We start from the raw sequence: 19,622 nt of genomic DNA, 5'->3' as shown, positions 1-19,622 counted from the left end.
TGTAAATTTTTTGAATTGGTAATATGAGCTAAAAATTCCAAACAGTCCCCCCCCCACCCCCAGGGTACACCATGAAAAGTCTGGTCGCCTCTCACCTGTTCCCCTGCCACCCTCCCCGTCCCCCTCCCTGGGGGTAACCGCTGTGACGGTGTCTTGTGCCCTTCTCCTGGAGATGGCCTGTAGGTCCACAGGCAAATGTGTGTGTATTTATACAGCCCTTATAAATATACCCAGAAATGCAGGCAGGCAAGCAAGCAACTGGTTTACATTGCGCTTTTTTCATCTTCACATGTTGAACACAGTTTCATATCAAGACTACTCCAATTTTACTTTTTAATCGGCATAAACAGATCAACTTTAATTTCCTTTTTCAAAGTTTTGCAGTTCAACACTGCTTATGGAGTGCAATATGCATACAGAAGAGTGTGCTGAACTTCTCCCTTTTTTTTAAATGGGTTGCATTGTCTGGGATTTAAGCATCCACAATTTTTTGGTAAATTTTCAGCTTTTCTGAGGTATCCCTGACATGTAAAATTGTAAGATATTTAAAGTGTACATCCAGGTGATTGGATATATGTATACGTTGTGAAAGGAGTCCCCCCCATCTAGTTAATGAACACATCCTTTACCTCACATATTTATCTTTTTATTGTGGATGTGAGCGCATTTAAGTTCTACTCTCTCAGAAGTTGCAATTGTTTGATACAGTATTACCAACTGTAGCCACCATGCTGTAAATTAGATCCCCAGACCTTATTATAACTGAAAGTTTGCACCCTTTTACTAATCTCTCCCTATTTCCCCACCCACCACAGCCCCAGCAACCACTTTTCCTACTCTCTGTTTCTGTAAGTTTGACTTTTTCTTTTTTAATTCCACATAAAAGTGATACCATGTGGTATTTGTTTTTCTCTGTCTGGCTCTTTTCACTTAGCATAAGGCCCTCAAGTTTCATCCATGTTGTTGAAAATGACAGGACTTCCTTTCTCATGGCTGAATAATATTTCATTGTGTGTGTGTGTATGTGTATATATCTATATCTATCTATCTATCTATATCTATATCTATATATATATCTCACATCTTCATCCATTTATCTGTTGACAGACACTTAGGTTCCATACCTTGGCTATTGTGAATAATGCTGCAATGAACATGGCAGTGCAGATACACTTTTTTGTCATTTTGCTTTTCAACACTCTTCACTGAAGTATCATATACATATAGGGAATTCCCTGGTGGTCCAGTGGTTAGGACTCCACGCTTTCACTGCTGAGGGCCCAGGTTCAATCCCTGGTTGGGGAACTAAGATCCCACAAGCCACGTGGTGCCGCAAAAAAAAAAAAAAGATAGAGAAGATAGATAATACCCTCTCCCTCCTTTTTCTTGCACTGTCTGGGTATCAAGCAGTCTACCTTTCAATTTAATTTATTGTTGGAATAGGGCACATGTTACAAAAGTCAAAAGGTACAAAAGCGTTCACAGAGTGAAAGCTACCTCCCTCCTGTCCCCTGTCCCCTATCTTTCAGTTCCTCGCCCAGGAAATTTATCAGTTTCTTCTTGCAATATTCTGGATATTCTGAGCACATACAATAGAACATCAACTCCATCGGAACAGGGAGTTTTATCTGTTTTGTTTCCTGATCTATCTCCAGCCTTTTAGTATGGTATCTGGCACATAGCAGGTGCTTACGGTATGTGGTAAGTAAACATATAAGTAAGTAAACATATAAGCAGATTATGTATTCATCTTCACAAATAGTACCTCCGGAACATAAGTTCCACGAAGGCAAGGGCTTTTTTTCCTGTTCTGTTCACCGCTGTGCCCAGCAGGTACACCAAAAACATTTGTTGAAGGAGTGAGGGGCGTGTTGTCTAGTCACTGATTTCACACACACGCGTCAGTAAATGAAGGTGTGCTTCATCTCTGCAGCCAGGCACCCAGATATGCCCAGGAAAAGCTGAATGAGGAAAAGAGGGAAACTAAAGAACTGGATAGGACTTCCCTGGTGGTCCAGTGGTTAAGACTCCACGCTTCCATTGCAGGGGGCACGGTTTCCATCCCAGTCGGGGAACTAAGATCCCTCGTGCCACGGCAAAAAAAAAAAAAAAAGTGGTGGATAGAAGATTGGGCCTCAAAACTTGAAAGGCAGGACTCAGCCTGGGCCTGCTGGTCAACCACAGCGAGAGCAATCGACTGACAGAGGCAGTGGAAGCTTCTGGGTGCTCCCAGTCTTCTAGGGCAGAGGGGCCAGCGCCTGAATTCTGGGGCCTTATCAAGGCAAAAACCAATCCATTCTTTGAGGCAGGGCCTGGCACATAGTAGGAACTTGCTTATTTGTTGGATGAATACACAGTGGACACTTAATGCCTATTTGTTGTGTTGACACTTAGTAGGTGCTTCGTGGCTTCTCGCTGAGTAAATAAAGGGGATTCCATGTGCTCCTCCAATTCCAGGCTCCCAGGGGTGGGCCAAGAGTACATCTGCAATCCAAGACAGTCGTTTCAGGTTGAGGTCACCTGGCCAGGAGCGACTGGACAGCACGGGGCTGCGTGACGTCATGCGCCGACCGCTTCTCACGGGTGGGGGCTGGGAGGGGCAGGGCTGGAGGTGGGGGTGCGGACAAAGGGACCCCGCGCGCCTCCTCCCCGCCCGCCTCCTCCCCGCCCGCCCTCGCGCGCGCCCAGCTGGGCAGGCCACATCTGGAATTCATTGCTGCTGCCGCCGGAAAGGAGGCGGAGACAGGGCGGGGCAAGTGGGGGCCGAGGCGGCGCCTCTCCCGGTCCCCCTACGTCCCCGGTCCCCAGCCCCGGGACGCAGAGGAGCCCGGCGGGCAGTCCCAGCCCTAGCCGCGGCCGTCCCGGGGACGCAGACGCCAAAGCCCCTCCGGCCAGGGCAAGGACCCGGGTCGGCCTAGCCAGGTGAGCGTGCGTGGCGAGGGGGAAGCAGAAAGGGCGGGCCCTGGTCCCCGGAGGTCGCGGGATCGGAGCTAGGGGCGCCGGCCAGGGGTCGGGGGCGTCGCGGGCGCGCACGCGCCGCCCGTGCTCCTGCTGCACCGAGAGAGTGGTCATCGTGCGCCCTCTCCACGACCCCAAGAGGCCCCACTGCCTCAGCCGCGAACCCCCAGACTGAGCTCCCGCCTTCTCCAGCGGCAGGAAGTTGGCCCCGAGGAGAAGGCGGAATCCGAGCGCTTTCGGCCGGAGACTGGGAGGCTGGATGGCGTGCCCCCGGACCGGGGGTTTGGGGAGTGTGTATGGGGGAGGGGAGGACTCCCCTCTTTGCTGACTCCGGCTGGGCGAAGGCGAAAGGTGCCGCGCGCCGCAGTACCTCCAGGCCAAGGGGCGGGGCCCCAGAGGAAGGCAGTTGCCCACCTCCTCCACATCTGGTCCTCTGCCTCAGTTTCCCCGAGTTGTTCGGCTCTTCCAGTCCCCCCGCGGGGTCGTGGCTTTGTTCTGGAAGGAAACTGAACCTGACTGCGTGGCTCCGGCGTCTCTTCTTTCCCCTGGGACCCGGGGATGGGGCGTGGGTGAAGGCACCCGTGGCGCGGACCCCGCGTGGTTCCGGGCCCAGCCAAGCGTGGGAACCTCGCCCACTCCTCTGGCACGAGTTGACTCACCCGGGGATTTCCATCCCCTCTCCCGACTGTGCCCTAATCGGACGCTCCGGGCGCCACGCGCTGAGCCCACGGTCCCCCGCGTGGTGCGACACGCGTGCGGCATTCGCGGTGCAGCTGCTGCTGGGATCTGTCCCCACCTCTCCCCAGTCCTCTGGGAATATCGAGGCTGGGCCCCTGGCTGGACGCAGAGGAGCCCCCCACCCCCACTTGGAGATGTGTGGGTCACCCGCGTGTGGCTGTCGCGGGAGAGAGGAGGCGCGGCCCTAGAGGCAGCGAGTGTGGATACCGTGCATTCCACCGCCAGATAAGGAGGCTGAGACTGCAGCCCGAGGGCGGGGTCGGGTCGTGGCGCCGTCTCCACGGAGACGCCCAGCTGGGCTTCGCCTGGTGGGGGCGGCCTCCCAGCGGACCAGGGGCGTCTCCAGCCTCCCTTGCTGTTGTTTGGGCCTGGGCTGAGTTTAGGAGCCTCCGCCCTCGGGGGCCCACTGGGGCCTCGTTCGTTTGGTCATCCACCCACCCATCCATCCATCCATCCATCCATCCATCCATCCTACATGTTTTCTGAGCGCTTTCTGTATGCCAGGCATCATTCCAGGGAGTGAAAACAGACTTAGTTGCTGTCCTCTGATACACATTCTACCCTGGAAACAGACAGAAAACAAGAAATACAATCGTTATTGCTGAAATTGGCAAGTGCTGTGAATATAATAAAAAGATGCTGAGGTAGAAAGGGCCTAGGGAAGGCGGCTAGGATAGCCTGGTGGTTAGAGGAGGCCGCCAAACAGAAACCTGAAAGATGGGCTTTGTGGGAAGGCCATGTCAGGTGGAGAAAGAGCAGAGGCAAAAGCTCTGAGGTGAGAACGGGGCTGACACGTCAGAGGCCGGTGTGGTTGCAGTGGACTGGCCCTGGGGGAGAGTGGGAGGAGGCGAGGTGGCAGGGGCCAGGCCATTTTAGGTAGTGGGGAGCCATGGAAGAATCTGGAGCTGAGGAGTGACATATTGGAGCTATAAATTTAAAAGCTCCCCCTGCATGGAGACTGGCAGTGTAGAGGGCAACTGAGGGGAAACCAAGCCTAGGGGGCTGCCCTAGGGCATGGGGCATGGGACCAGTGAGTGCCCAGGGGAACAGTAACCACAGGGTCTGCCTCCATGGAACTTGGGGGAGGGTCTCCTGGAAGCCACTGAGGCTTCCTCTTGCCTTCTACTCTCCTAATCTCCCCCTGAACAGTCTTGGTCTGTCTCGCTTGCCTTCCCTCCAAACCCTGTCACTTGTCCCCCTTGCTCCATTTCAGGCCCGGCCATTCCCCAGTGCTGAGCCCAGGGACGTCTTCTGGGAGGGAGTCAGGCCCTGTGTTAGCCAGGCCTGGGAGCCTGACACAGGGAGGGGAAGCAGGAAAGGCCTGGGGGTGACTGTGCCAGCCCCAACCTCCAGACCCTGCTTCCTCTTTCTGGGAAGCATGAACCTGCCTTAAGCAAGGTCCTAGTGGAGAAGACGGAGGCACTGTGGGCCTCAGATTCCCCTTCTCTAATGAACCACCCCTCCTGAGGCTGCCCAAAGTGAGGATCTTCCCCTCAGGGAAGAAGACAGACATTTTGGTCAGTCCCTGGGGTACGAGGGCTGAAACCATTTCTTTCTTTTTTTTTTAATAAATTTATTTATTTATTTAATTTTTGGCTGCGTTGGGTCTTTGTTGCTGCGCGCGGGCTTTCTCTAGTTGCGGAGAGCGGGGCTACTCTTCGTTGAGGTGCGCAGGCTTCTCATTGCGGTGGCTTCTCTTGTTGGGGAGCACAGGCTCTAGGCACACGGGCTTCAGTAGTTGTGGCACACGGGCTCAGTAGTTGTGGCTCGCGGGTTCTAGAGCGCAGGCTCAGTAGTTGTGGCGCACGGGCTTAGTCGCTCCACGGCATGTGGGATCTTCCTGGACCAAGGCTCAAACCTGTGTCCCCTGCATTGGCAGGCGGATTCCTAACCACTGCGCCACCAGGGAAGTCCTGAAACCATTTCTTATTTCCCTAGGAAGCGGCCATAAATCTTTCTCTTGGCTGCCAGACAAGAGAGGGGTCTGAGCGGCGGCGGAGGGGGCGGCCTTGGGACACACCCTGGGCTTCTAGCCCACCAGCAAGTGTGCTTCCCAGACCTGCGATGGGTCCTTGATTCTCAATTATGATCCCCAGGAGGGGCAGTAGGCCAGGGCAGCCTGGGGGCGTCTGGTCGGGGTGACCCAGCGGTCAGGCCGTGGTTCAAACTCTCCCCAGGGACATCCACACAGTCTTAATAATGTCCTGGAAAGAAGTGAGCTCCAACCGCCTGTAAAGGACCAGATCAGTAGTGCTAGCCATAGAGCGCCCCCAACTGGGCCAATCGAATGTCGAGGATGGAAAGCTCAGGCCAATAGGCGAATTGCTCAATGCCCTGGAATTGAAAATGAGCCAATCAGGGCGCGGGCTGTTTCTGGCCCGACGGCCGGTCTGGTAAGGCCCAGACCTGGGCCAAGCCGGCTGCAATGGGCAGAGGGCATCGGGGCGACCGGGGCTTGTCCGGCAGGGGAACAAGGAGCCTCTGTGTGGCGATCTGGGCGGGGCGACAGTCCCTGGGGATGTGCACAAGCCCTTCTCTGTTCCCAAACTAGGACGGATGTCCCTTCGCCCAGGGGGAGCAGCTGTCTCTGTCGGGCCAGGAGCCAGGGCACCCCCTCTGAGGGGGTGTCCGGGACTGAGATGGCTGGACGACCCCGGAAGCCCCTCATCACTCCCAGGCTCACTGGGAACCGGCCTAACCAGCCTTTTCTGGAACGGTGCTCCTGGCACTCCTGGCGTGCACGTGGTCCTTGCTAGGCGTGTTTCCAGGGACCTGGGGAGGTCTCTTCCCACGGCCCCCCCGCATTGAACTAAAGGCTGGTCTGGAGCTTCCTCCTGGCTCCCCTGTGCCCCTCGTGAAAGGCAGTCACTGCACCAGCTCCTCTGAGACCCCGCCCCCTAACTACCAAGCTGGGGGGAGGCCATGAAGTCGGCCTCTCACCCTCTCTGCCCACGAGCATCTTCCCGCCCCTTCCCCCCACGGCTCAGTTTTCCTTGAGAGAGGGGTGACTCAGGCTTTCATGAAAGCGAATACCGTTCCCCCCTCCCCCCAGGGCTTCACGCCCCCTCACCACTCACATGGCTTCGCACAGCTGCCCCATCCTCCCAGCCAGGACCTCCCAGACGGGTCTCCTGTGGCTCCCCCATCCCATCACCCCCTCCCAGCCTCCCTGCACCGGATGTGACTGAGGAGCCGGGACTCAACCCTGTTTGTTCCAAGGGCCTCACATCTGGATTTCATCTTGGCTGGGGAGGGGGGTGCCAGCGCCCTGCCCACCATGCTAGGACCCTCTGTCCCAGGGCAGGGCTAGATGGTGCTGATGAGATCAGGCTGTTGGGAATCTTGCCTGGTTGGCTCACTCAACATCCCTTACCAAAAGATTGGGAGGAGAGCACCTAGTCCCTAGCTGTGGGTGTGGCAGGAAGAGGGAAGCTAATAATATTAGCTAATAGTTATTGAGTGCCTGCTGTATGCTAGGGGTGCCTCGTGTATCGTTCAACGGGATTTTCCCATCACCCCTCTGAAGTGGGCTTTCTTCTCCCCACTGCACAGATGAGGCCATTGAGGCTTAGAGGTCAAGTGTTGAGTGACTTGGCACAATATCCCACAGCGTGTCAGAGGTGGAGCGGGGTTGAACCTTGGATTGCCTGCAGGGTCTGAGTCCTTGAAAATGACGTGACCTCTGTGATGCTCAAACCTCAGGTGTCTCCCCAAGACCTTATCTGGGGAACACGTATGGCCTCTAGGCTTAGACCCAGCCTGAAATCCAGGGCAGTGGGTGGATGGTGCTATCAGCGAGAGCATCTCACTGACCCAGGTTGGCAGGCGGCATGAGGCCTGAGGCTCCAGTGTTTTCAAGAAATGAGACAATCCCTCCAGGTCCTGGCTACGACTCCCTCTCCGGGTAGGTGGGTAAGGCTTCCGGAAGTCCATTTTGTGTCTTTCATGCCCTTTGGGGGAGCTTCTGTTCCTCTGAAGGACACTGTAGCCTAGAGGTTAGAGAGGCTTTGGAGTGCGTCTCTGAGGCTCTGGCCACTGACTAGCTTTGAGGCTTTGGGAAAGTGAATTGAGCTCTCCGGTGTCCCATTTGTAAAGCAGAGATGATGATAATTCTGACTTCACGTGACAGAGTTGGGACTTGAACCATAGCCGTCCAGAGTCAGCCCAGGCAGCAGCCACGGCACTGACCCGTCTGTCTATCTTTTCTCTCTGCAGCTCTGACAGCCCCATGGCCCCAGCCGGCTACTAAGCCCCACCATGGGCAACGTGTACTCAGAGTACCTAAGCCCCAGCAAGGTCAAGGAACACTATAATTACACCAAGGAGAATCTGGACACGACGGAGACGCCCTCCCGCCAGGTGGCCTCAGCCCTCATCGTCATCCTCTGTTGCGCCATCGTGGTGGAAAACCTGCTGGTGCTCATCGCGGTCGCCCGCAACAGCAAGTTCCACTCGGCCATGTACCTGTTCCTGGGCAACCTGGCTGCCTCAGACCTGCTGGCGGGCGTGGCCTTCATAGCCAATACTTTGCTCTCGGGCTCTGTCACACTGGGGCTGACACCCGTGCAGTGGTTCGCCCGTGAGGGCTCCGCTTTCATCACGCTCTCCGCCTCTGTCTTCAGCCTCCTGGCCATCGCCATCGAGCGGCACGTGGCCATCGCCAAGGTCAAGCTCTACGGCAGCGACAAGAGCTGCCGCATGCTGCTGCTCATCGCGGCCTCGTGGCTCATCTCGCTGGTTCTCGGCGGCCTGCCCATCCTTGGCTGGAACTGCCTGGGCCACCTGGAGGCCTGCTCCACCGTCCTGCCGCTCTACGCCAAGCCCTACGTCCTCTGCGTGGTGACCATCTTCTCGGTCATCTTGTCAGCCATCGTAGCCCTGTACATCCGCATCTACTGTGTGGTCCGCTCCAGCCAGGCCGATGTGGCTGGCCCGCAGACACTGGCCCTGCTCAAGACGGTCACCATCGTGCTGGGCGTCTTCATCTTCTGCTGGCTGCCCGCCTTTAGCATCCTCCTCCTGGACTATGCCTGTCCTGTCCGGGCCTGCCCTGTCCTCTACCAGGCCCATTACTTCTTTGCCTTTGCCACCCTCAACTCACTGCTTAACCCTGTCATCTACACATGGCGCAGCCGGGACCTGAGGCGGGAGGTATTACGGCCGCTGCAGTGCTGGCGGCGGGCAGCAGGGGTGCAAGGGGGGCGGGACGGGACCCCGGGCCACCGCCTCCTGCCTCTCCGCAGCTCCAGCTCCCTGGAGAGGGGCACACATATGCCCACATCACCCACGTATCTGGAGGGCAACACGATGGTCTGAGGGGCAAGTGGGCTGACAACCAGGCCACCACAGCAGAGGGCTCCGTGGAGAGGCACCGGGTGCCCTGGGACAGAGACATGGGGCTGCCAAGCAAGATGCCCCCATTCCACAGACCTGGGTGATGCTGACGATATTTCACACCTGGGCTGGCTGACCGAGGCACTGACCAGTTGGATGGCACAACTGCAGCCGGGTCCTGGAGGCCAGCGAGGTGGCTGGAGTGACCTCTTCAGAACTGGATCGTGGGGAGGGCCGGGCGGGGGGCAGACCTGGAAAGAGCCCAGGTGACAGCAGGCAGGTGCTCGAGAGGAGCACAGCGCAGGGGCAGTCTGAGCTTCCGCCCTGTGCCTGACTTCCCTCTCTGAATTTAGCCCCCTTGCCACCTTCTCTTGTGGTTCCACTTCCCTAGAACCACTGTCCTGAGGGGCTGGAGACCTCCTCCCTGACCGTTCTGGGCGGCCCTGGCTAACAGTTCCCAGGCTCAAATCCACAGCTTCCCCAAATTTCACCAGCTGCCGCTTTGGCAACTTCTTCCCTTTCTTCTGACTCTTGTGAGTGAGATGCCAGGAAAGCACGTGGCGGTGGGGAACTAACCCCCATTCTCAGACCTCATTGGCCAATTGCACTATTCGGGGCACAGAGGAATCACCCAGGGCTGGAAAAACCGGTCTGGGGGCCTGAAGAGGGCTCTGGGCCTCCCAGTGGGGCAGGGTGGAATTGGAGAAAGTTCTAGGGGAGCTGTTGGTACAGGGCCCCAGACCCCCAAAAAACAACCACCCCCGAACTCTCTCACCTCCAGACCCAGCCGAGGTACCAGATCTCATAAGGCAGGGCAGCCTTGAGCCCGCTGTGCCTCCTTTCAGGTTGTCTTGAATGGAGCATGGGGGTAGGGGTGCCGAGGACAATTGTGGGATGCCCTCCTGTTGCCCGCTTCAGAAGGACTTTGTTAAATTCTGTGGACAGATGGAAGGGACATTACGGTACAAATGTATATTTATGTGTGCCTGTCAGTGTCTGTGTGTGTGTGTGTGTGTGTGTGATGTCTGTGATCCCTTCTGCTCACCCTGTTTCCCCAGAATCGATGCTATTTTGTCTCCCCACGTCTGTGTTGAAGCTACCAAAGAGGGATCTGGTCCCCGCACAGACTCCTTTGTAATTCCTTGCTTACATCCCCACTTGAGAGCTGGGGTGCAGCTCACCTGGGGGAAGGAAACTTCACGCCTCAAAATGATTTCTCATGACTGCAAAGGCTGGGAGAGGGGATCTCTGGGGGGGCTAGGAGCCAGTCGGGGGCTTGTCTCCCCTCATACAGCTCCCCGGATGCCCCTCGTGCCTGAGACCCAGGCCCAGGCCAATAAACGGTTCAATGTCTCTTTCTGGTGGTTGTTGTCTTTTTAGGCTTAAGGTGGCAGTTCCCCCATTAGCATCCTGTGGCTGGGGGTGGATGGGACAGGGGAGGGTGGCTACTGCTCAGACAATTCATCCTTTGCCAGCCTTTCCTCAGTGCCCCCAGCCCTGGCCCAGCCAGAGACAGGATTGCAGTGGCTTCTGAGAAAACAGGGTCAACACTGACTTTCTCCCTAGGGCAGTTATCTGGCCCCTCCCAGTGATTAATTAGGCCCAGGACCTCCATGCTATCCTTCAAAGAGAGAGCCTGGCAGGCGGTGGGGGCCCCCCTGCTTCTTCATCCCCAGTACACATCCCTCCTGGGGAGCTAGAGAGATGGTCTTGGGAGACAAAGGCCCAGATACCGCTCTAAAGCACAGTGTTCCCGAAAGGAATGGCCCACCCTCCTCAAGCACTTTCCAGGCAGGAAGACAGAATCCCCAGGAGGCTGGAGTTACTATAAACTGCTTTTATGGAGATGTGGGTTCAGAGAAGTTAAGTGAGCTGCTCAGGGTCACACAGCCGGTTGGGCCAGTGCCTGTCTGGATTTGAACTCAGGCGGGCTGACTCTAGATCCTGCCAGCTCCACCACTGGGTGAGAGAAAAGATCCTCAAACCCCTCTTTGCCATGGAAGGAGTGAGGAGTGTGGGCTGCCAGCCTCCACCAGCAACAGCAGGATCCAGGATATGCCCAGCTGGGATGCAGCTGAAAGGTGGGTCCCTAGCTCGGCTCCAGAGTGACCCTCCCTCCTTTGCCCACAGGCACAGGGCCCAGCGGCTCCTTTGAAGATAGATCTGGAGCTTTGATGGGGAACCCAGGCCCTCAAGCTGAACCTCCGCCCAGCAACACCAGCGCAAAGCTGGGGCAGCCAGCTGAGGCGAGGAGTGGGGCAGACGGTGGCCAGAAGCTGAGACCCACACCCCCCATCGGAATTCCCCTTCCTCCAGCCATTCAAAGACAACCTCTGGAAACCTGAGCCCCCGCTGGGATTGGGAGGAGGAAGAAGCACAGGCCAGGCCAGAGTCAATGAATTTCCCGCAAACACCCACATGCTTCCTTCACCTGCTCCTTCAGGCATCCGCTCAAATGCCATCTCCTCAGAGAAGCCTGCCCTGACCACCTTCTTCCCTCTGTCTAGCCCCTCACCTTCTTACCACCTGGCGGTGTAATACACATCGGTCTACTTCTCCCTAATTAAAATATTTACTTTTTTTTTTTGGCCGCACCACAAAACATGTGGGATCTTAGTTCCCCGACCAGGGATCGAACCTGCGTCCCCTGCATTGGAAGCACAGAGTCTTAACCACTGGACCGCCAGGGAAGTCCCTTTTTTATTTAATTTTTTTCCTAATTAAAATACGAACACCTTGCAGATAGGACTGCATCCTATTCACCACCATCTCTAGCATCTTTCTTAGTACTTGGCACGTTCCCACCAAAGGACCTTAGCACCTGCTGTTCCTTCTGTTGGGAATGATCTTCCTGCAGACATCTTTGTGACTCTTCTCTCCTCCTTCAAGTCTGTATTCCAATATCACACCCTGGGTGAGGCCTCTGGCCATGAACACAATTTTTTTTTATCCTATCTACCTCCCTTGCTACTCGCTAATACGCAACACATTTCGCTTCTTTATCTTGTTCATTTTATTATTATTATTATTATATTTTTGGCCATGCTGCGCGGCATGTGGGACCTTAGTTCCCCAACTAGGGATCAAACCCATGCCCCCCGCATTGGAAGCGCAGAGTCTTAACCACTGGACCGCCAGGGAAGTACCTGTCTTGTTTATTTTCTATTTCCCCTTTAGAATGCCAGTCCCATTCTAAATGCCAGACAGCAGGAGTTTTTGTCTATCTTGCTCTCTGAATGGCCTCAGTGCTCAGAGCAGTAGCCAGCTCACAGTAGGTGCTCAATAAATGTTGAATGAATGAAAGCCAAAGCAAATGGGTGAATGTTAAGTGCTGTGAAGAAAATAAAATAGGAGAAGCAACAGTTTTGGGGTACTGTATTCTGCAGGGAAGGCATTATTATAGGCACTCTGACCGAGAAAGAAACTGAGGCACAGAGAGGTCAAGTAATGTGCCCAAGGTCACGGAGCATGTGAGTGGAGGGGTCTGGATTTGAACCCAGGCAGTCCTTTTATTGGGCTGCACCACTCAGCTTGTGGATCTTAGTTCCCCAACCAGGGATCGAACCTGGGCCCCCTGCAGTGGTAGCATGGAGTCCTAGCCACTGGACCGCCAGGGAATTCCCTTTTTTTTTTTTTTCCTTTTTCTTTTTTTCAGGCAGTCCTTGATTGAAGACCAAATCACATCTCATTCTCCTCAGTATGGCCGTCTGAAGAACTGATTTGCTAATATCTCTCAAATCTCAGAGCCTAGAATGGAATGGACCAACCTGTAGGGAGGCAAGATGACTTTCACCTCCTTTTTCCCTACAGAGGCTGTTGGCTATTAGGGAGCATCAGAATCGCCTGGAAGAACCTGTTAACATGCAGATTCTTACGCTCCCCAGTCAGAGATTCTGATTAAATAGGTCTGGAGTGACCCTAGCGATGCATGTTTTTCATCAAGCCCTGCCAGTGATTAGAAAAAGCATCATCTTGGGACTTCCCTGGTGGTCCAGTGGGTAAGACTCCGAGCTCCCAATGCAGGGAGCCCAAGTTCGATCCCTGCTTGGGGAACTGGATCCCACATGCATGCCGCAACCAGAAGATCCTGCATGCCACAGTGAAGATCCCATGTGCTGCAACTAAGACCCGGCCCAGCCAAAATGAATAATAAATAAATATTTTTTTTTAAAAAAGAAAAAGCATCATCTTGGGACCATATTCTGAGAAACATTCTAGACTCCTTAATCTAGAGCAGTGCTGTCTAGTAAAACTTTCTGTGGCCATTTAGCACGTGAAATGTGGCCAGTGTGAAGCTGAATTTTAACTTTAATTAACTTCAGTGTAACTGGCCACATGTGGCCATTGGCTACAGTGCTGACTGCACAATTCTAGATTCCATATCTGTAGTTTCTGCAGCATCTGAGCAGCTGAACTCACTTGGCGTGATGCTGCCATTTCAACAAAAATTCCCGTCTTCCACTACTATCATTGTGAATGACATTGTAGCTTCCGTACATCACTTTATGATTTTTGGACTATTTCTTTTAATAATGATATCAATGATATTCTGCTGTTAATGACAGAAATATTCGTACCTTAAATAAGAGAGATTAATTTCTCTCTCATATATAAGCGTTGCAGAGAAAATTGAGCCTGGGTAAGAAGGACGATGCCCACTTACCTGCAGTCCAGGCTCCTGTCTTTCTGTCTGTTTATGTATCTATCTATTCACACATACATCTACCTAATACTTCACTGTGTTTCCTAAGGACAAGGCATTCTCTTATATAACCTCAGTAAAATTATCATAATCAGCAAATCTACAAACCTTAATCAGATTTCACCAATTGTCCCATTACCGACCTTTATAGCAGAAGAAACTCCCAGCTCACTTTTTGCATTCAGTTGTCTTTTTAGTTTCCTTCAATCAGAGCAGTTTCTGAACCTTTCTTTGTCTTTCATGACCTTGACATTTTGGAAAAATATAGGTCAGTAATTTGGTAGAATGTCCTTCAACATGGGTTTGTCTGATGTTTCCTCATGATTAAATTCAGGTTATGCAATTTTGGCAGAAATACCAAGGAAGTGATGCGTCTTTCTCAATTAGTTCCATCACTAGCAATGCTAACTGATCCCTTGGAAGTACCTGCCAAGTTTCTCCACTTTATTTTTTTTAATTAATTAATTAATTTTTGGCTGCATTGGGTCTTCGTTGCTGTGCGCAGGCTTTACTCTAGTTGTGGTGAGCGGGGGCTCCTCTTCGTTGCGGTGCGCGGGCTTCTCATTGCGGTGGCTTCTCTTGTTGCAGAGCATGGGCTCTAGGCACACGGGCTTCAGTAGTTGCGGCACACGGGCTTCAGTAGTTGTGGCTCGCGGGCTCTAGACCGCAGGCTCAGTAGTTGTGGCTCACGGGCTTAGCTGCTCCTCGGCATGTGGGATCTTCCCGGACCAGGGCTCGAACCTGTGTCCCCTGCATTGGCAGGTAGATTCTTAACCCCTGCGCCACCAGGGCAGCCCACATTTGTTACTGCTGATGAACCTGCACGGACACACTGCAGTTTCCCATAATTTGGTACTGGTTGATGGCATCCCCTTATGTCATTTAACAGGTTCCTTTGTCCCCAAATTCAAGAATTGAAAGATATTCAATTCTTTCTAGGTGGTGCTGGAAACTCACCAGGAGGACATGATGTCTGGCTGTCTCTCTCTTTTACTGAGGACTAAGACCGATCAAGGGGTTCACGTGCCATCAGCCTGATCCTGTGTTTGTAAATTCCCCATCCGACTGTCCGCTAATGGTTTGATCACCCGTGGACTGTCGCTTGGACCTATCACTTCATTAGTCATCTTCAAAGGGATTCTGATCCATCTCCCCATCCTCACATTCTGGCCATCTTTCTCATTTGTCTACAAAGCAAATGTACTTCCCCGAAGTCAGACATCCGACATCCACCACCTTTCCCTAAATGTCTTGTCTGAGAATAGTTAAATCTGTCACGAAAGGGAAGTGAATTTGGGTAGGTCTGACTCATTGTTGGCAGCATTTGTGGGGTTAGTTTCAAGAGTGCATACTCTAAAGTTAAAACAAAAACCGAAAGGGCTTCCCTGGTGGCACAGTGGTTAAGAATCTGCCTGCCAATGCAGGGGACATGGGTTCGAGCTGTGGTCTGGGAAGATCCCATATGCCGCGGAGCAACCAAGCCCATGTGCCACAACTACTGAAGCCCGCACACCTAGAGCTCATGCTCCGCAACAAGAGAAGCCATTGCAATGAGAAGCCTGCACACCGCAACGAAGAGGAGCCCCCGCTTGCTGCAGCTAGAGAAAGCCTGCGTGCAGCAACGAAGACCCAATGCAGCCGAAAATTAAAAAAATAAGTAAATAAATTTATATTAAAAAAAAACCCAAAACAAAAAACAGATTTGAATCTCAAATCCAACACTTGACAACCCAAGTAGACTTTTGGCAAATCATCTGACAAGTCTAATCTGGTTTCATCATCTGTAAAATGGTATGTTCATAATCCCAACCTCAAATGCAAAATGGTACTGCCACTTTGGAAAACAGTTTGGTAGTCTCTTAGAAAGCCAAACATAAACTTACCATGAAACTCAAAATAATTACGCTAAGTGAAAGAAGTCAGACACAAAATATCATAAATTGTATGGTCCATTATATGAAATATCCATAAGAAGCAAGTCTATAGAGACAGAAAGTAGATTGGTGGTTGCCTGGGGTTGAAGGTAGAAATGGAGATTAACTGGAAACAGGCATGAGGATTCTTATTGGAGTGACAGAAATATTCTATAACTGGATTGTGATGATAATTGCACAACTTGGCAAATGTACTAAGAAAACATTGATTTCTACTTTTTTTTTTTCTTTTGCAGTACGCGGGCCTCTCACTGTTGTGGCCTCTCCCGTTGCGGAGCACAGGCTCCAGATGCGCAGGCTCAGCGGCCACGGCTCACGGGCCCAGCCGCTCCGCGGCATGTGGGATCTTCCCGGACCGGGGCACGAACCCGTGTCCCCTGCATCGGCAGGCGGACTCTCAACCACTGCGCCACCAGGGAAGCCCTCTACATTTTAAAATGGGTCAAAATTTTGTGGTATATACATTTTACTTCAATAAGCTAATTCCAACCTCTCAAAATACTTATTGAACACTCTATTTTATTCCTACCCTCAGAGATCTTACATTCTAGTGGGGGAGACAGGCCATAAAAGTAAATATATAATACAATGTTAGGAAGTTTCCATTATGGAGAACAGTATGGAGGTTCCTCAAAGGAGTAAAAATAAAGCTATCATATGATCCATCAATCCCACTTCTGGGTGTATATCCAAAGGAAATGAAATCAGTATCCTAAAGAATATCTGCACTCCCATGTTTATTGCATCATTACTCACAGTAGGCAAGATATGGAAACAACCTAAGTGTTTGTCAATGGATGAATGAATAATGAAAACATCATACGCACATACACACACACACACACACACACACACACACACACAGGGAATATTATTCGGCCATAAAAAAGGAAATCCTGCCACTTGCAACAATATGGATGAGCCTGGAGGACATCACGCTAATTGAAGTAAGCCAGAAACAGAAAGACAAATACCGTATGATTTCATTTACATGTAAAATCTAAAAAAATCAAACTCACAGAAGCACAGAGTAGGATGGTGGTTCCCTGGGGCTGGGGGATGAGGGAAAGGAGGAAATCTTGCTCAAAAGATTCAAGCTTTCGGGCTTCCCTGGTGGCGCAGTGGTTGGGAGTCCGCCTGCTGATGCGGGGGACATGGGTTCGTGCCCCGGTCTGGAGAGATCCCATATGCCATGGAGCGGCTGGGCCCGTGAGCCGTGGCCGCTGAACCTGCCCGTCTGGAGCCTGTGCTCCGCAACGGGAGAGGCCACGACAGTGAGAGGCCCGCATACCGCAAAAAAAAAAAAAAAAAAAAAAAAAAGATTCAAGCTTTCAATTATAAGATGTATAAGTTTTGAGAATCTAAAGTACAGCATAGTGATTATAGTTAATAAAATTGTATTGTATTTTTGAAATTTGCTAAGACAGTAATGTTCTCACTACACACAAAAAATGGTAACTAACTGAGGTGATAGATGTGTTAATTAGCTTGATTGTAGCAATCATTTCACAATGTATACATAAGTCAAATCATCGCATTGTACACCTTAAATATATGCAATTTTTATTTGTCAATTACACCTTAATAAAGCTGGGGGGAAATGCTTCTTAAACTTCCCAAGTGGGGAGGGTGTGAAAAAAAATACAGCTACCTGGGCCCTACCTGGGCCCTACCAGGGCCTGGAGAATCTGACTCCAGGGCCCAGGACTCTGCATTTTATACTGTACCCCTCCTGATGTGAACCATCCTTGACTTACAGTTTTCAAAATGCTGATTTGGGGCTGGTTTTAGGCTGTAAGATATTGCCCAGAGGAAATATGGCTGGAATGAGGCCACTGCTTTGTGACTTCCATGGGTCTAAATCAGTCCTTCTCATCCAGGGTGATTCCACGCACCCACGGGACCTTTGGCGATGTCTGGGGACATTTTTGATTGTCCCGCCTGGGGGTAGGGGCGCTACTGGCGTCTAGTGGGTAGAGGTCAGGGATGTCACTAATCATCCTGCAATGCACAAGGCAGTCTCCCATGACAAAGGCTCATTTGGCTCTAAGTATCCTAAAGTGGTGTCCAGGCAGTGGTGCCTGCCCTTCCGGGTCCTTCCAGCTGGTCAGCTGGTTCACCTGGGAGAGTGGAGATGCCCTGACTGGAGTCTCTCTTTGCCAGGTAGTTGTAATAACTTGGTGATTGCTTTTGGAGAGGTAGTTTTGGCTAATTAGCGGTCATTTCTGGGAAGGAGGGGTTTCATGTGAAGTTCTTCGATTCAGTGGCTAGAGCAGGCCCCATTCTCATCCCTGCTCTGCGTGGTGAGGACGATTTTCTTTGCAGCTCAGGAGTGGACACGGTGTGTTTTGACTTCGTGTGCCAGGAGGTGAGTGATGCCTGGAGGGCTGACCACTGTTTTTCTCTAGGGACTGGTGGCTGCAGATGGGTGGTGGCCATGGGACCCAGGCCAGTTGAAGGTGGCTGGGGTGGGCTGAGGGAGGCAAGGTGGGACCTATGTGTCTTAGAAGGAAGAAAGGAATGAGGCCCAAGCTTGAAGTGAGTGACAGAACTGAGGAGAAGTACCCTGGACCAAAGCACTCATTCCAGGAGTGGAATTACTGGGTCAGAGGGCAGGAGTACATTTAGCCTTAGTAGATATTGCCAAATCATTTTCCAAAATGGCTGTACCATTTGGGGCTCTTCCAGCAACACAGGAGAGTTCTGGTCTTACTAAAACATGTGAGCATTTGTTTTTTCATTTTAGTCATCCTGGCATGGATGGGTGTACATGGGAGCTGTTAATCACATTGAGGTTTCATTTTGCGTTTCCCTGATGACCGATGAAACTGAGTAGCTTCCCATTTGAGTCTTGGCCATTTAGATATCCTCTTTTATGAAGTGCCTGTTCAACTCTTTTGTCTACTTAATGTAAAAGAGATTGCCTGTCTTTTTCTTATTGAACTCTCTGTGTATTGTAGATACAAGTCCTTGGTTGGCAGACATATGTCTGTGGCTTGTCTTTTAGTGGTATCTTTTGACGAACAAATTCATTTTAATACAGCCTGGTATATTTTCCTTTATGATTAAAGTGCTTTGTGTCCTGTTGAAGAAACACTCACCTACTCCAAAGTCACGAAGAAGCTTTATGTCTTATTTGAAAAGCTTTCTTGACTTTGCTTTCGCATTTAGATCTGCAAGATCTGGAATTGAGTTTTGTATGTGGTGTGAGGTAGGGATCAGAGTTCACTTTCTTCCATAGGGCCATCCAGTGGGGCCAGCACCATTTACCAAAAAGACCATCCATTCACCAATGCTTTGCCAGTTGTTTTTTTTTGTTTGTTTGTTTTTTTGTGGTACGCGGGCCTCTCACTGTTGTGGCCTCTCCCGTTGCGGAGCACAGGCTCCGGACGCGCAGGCTCAGCGGCCATGGCTCACGGGCCCAGCCGCTCCGCGGCATGTGGGATCTTCCCGGACCGGGGCACGAACCCGTGTCCCCTGCATCGGCAGGCGGACTCTCAACCACTGCGCCACCAGGGAAGCCCAGATCTGTGGTTTTAAGAGCCTATCGAGACACCCTGATAGTGTTGGGGGAGGTCAGAAAAGGCTCCTTGAAGGAGGTGATGGGTGAGCTAAAATAGGAAGAATGACTAGCGATTCTCCAAGTAGGAGAAGTAGACATATGGAGCAACAGGGCTTTCCAGTTTAAAGGAACAGCAAGTGCTAAAACCTTGCAATAATTATTTATGGCCGAATAACAAAAAGCCCCACAGTCTAGTGGCTTAGAACACTACCACCCATGTATTCTGCAAGATGCTATGGAAAAACCCAAAGGAACTTTTTGGCCAACCCCACATTATCATTCAGTGGTTTCTATAGGTTGGGAAATGGGGAGCAGCAAAGTGAGCAGTTCCAGCTGGAGGGGTCTCATGAGGTTACAGTCAGATATAGGCTGGGGCTACAGTCGTCTGAAGGCT

At 51.9% G+C, this 19,622-nt stretch overlaps 1 protein-coding gene across 1 annotated transcript; it reads left to right on the top strand.

Moving 5' to 3' along the window:
* Positions 1-7,953: 7,953 nt before the first annotated feature.
* On the top strand, positions 7,954-9,095 carry S1PR2 (sphingosine-1-phosphate receptor 2; the record flags this gene model as incomplete). Its single annotated transcript, XM_082837103.1, has 1 exon — positions 7,954-9,095. One exon carries the CDS (start codon positions 7,954-7,956, stop codon positions 9,010-9,012), a length of 1,059 nt encoding a protein of 352 aa, XP_082693229.1. The 3' UTR covers positions 9,013-9,095.
* Between the last annotated feature and the right edge of the window lie 10,527 nt (positions 9,096-19,622).

This window comes from Leucopleurus acutus, assembly GCF_964270905.1.
Source record: "Leucopleurus acutus genome assembly, chromosome: 3".
Taxonomy (NCBI): Eukaryota; Metazoa; Chordata; class Mammalia; order Artiodactyla; family Delphinidae; genus Leucopleurus; species Leucopleurus acutus.
The sequence above is the reverse complement of the archived record's forward strand: the minus strand, read 5'-3'. Positions and strand labels throughout refer to the sequence as shown.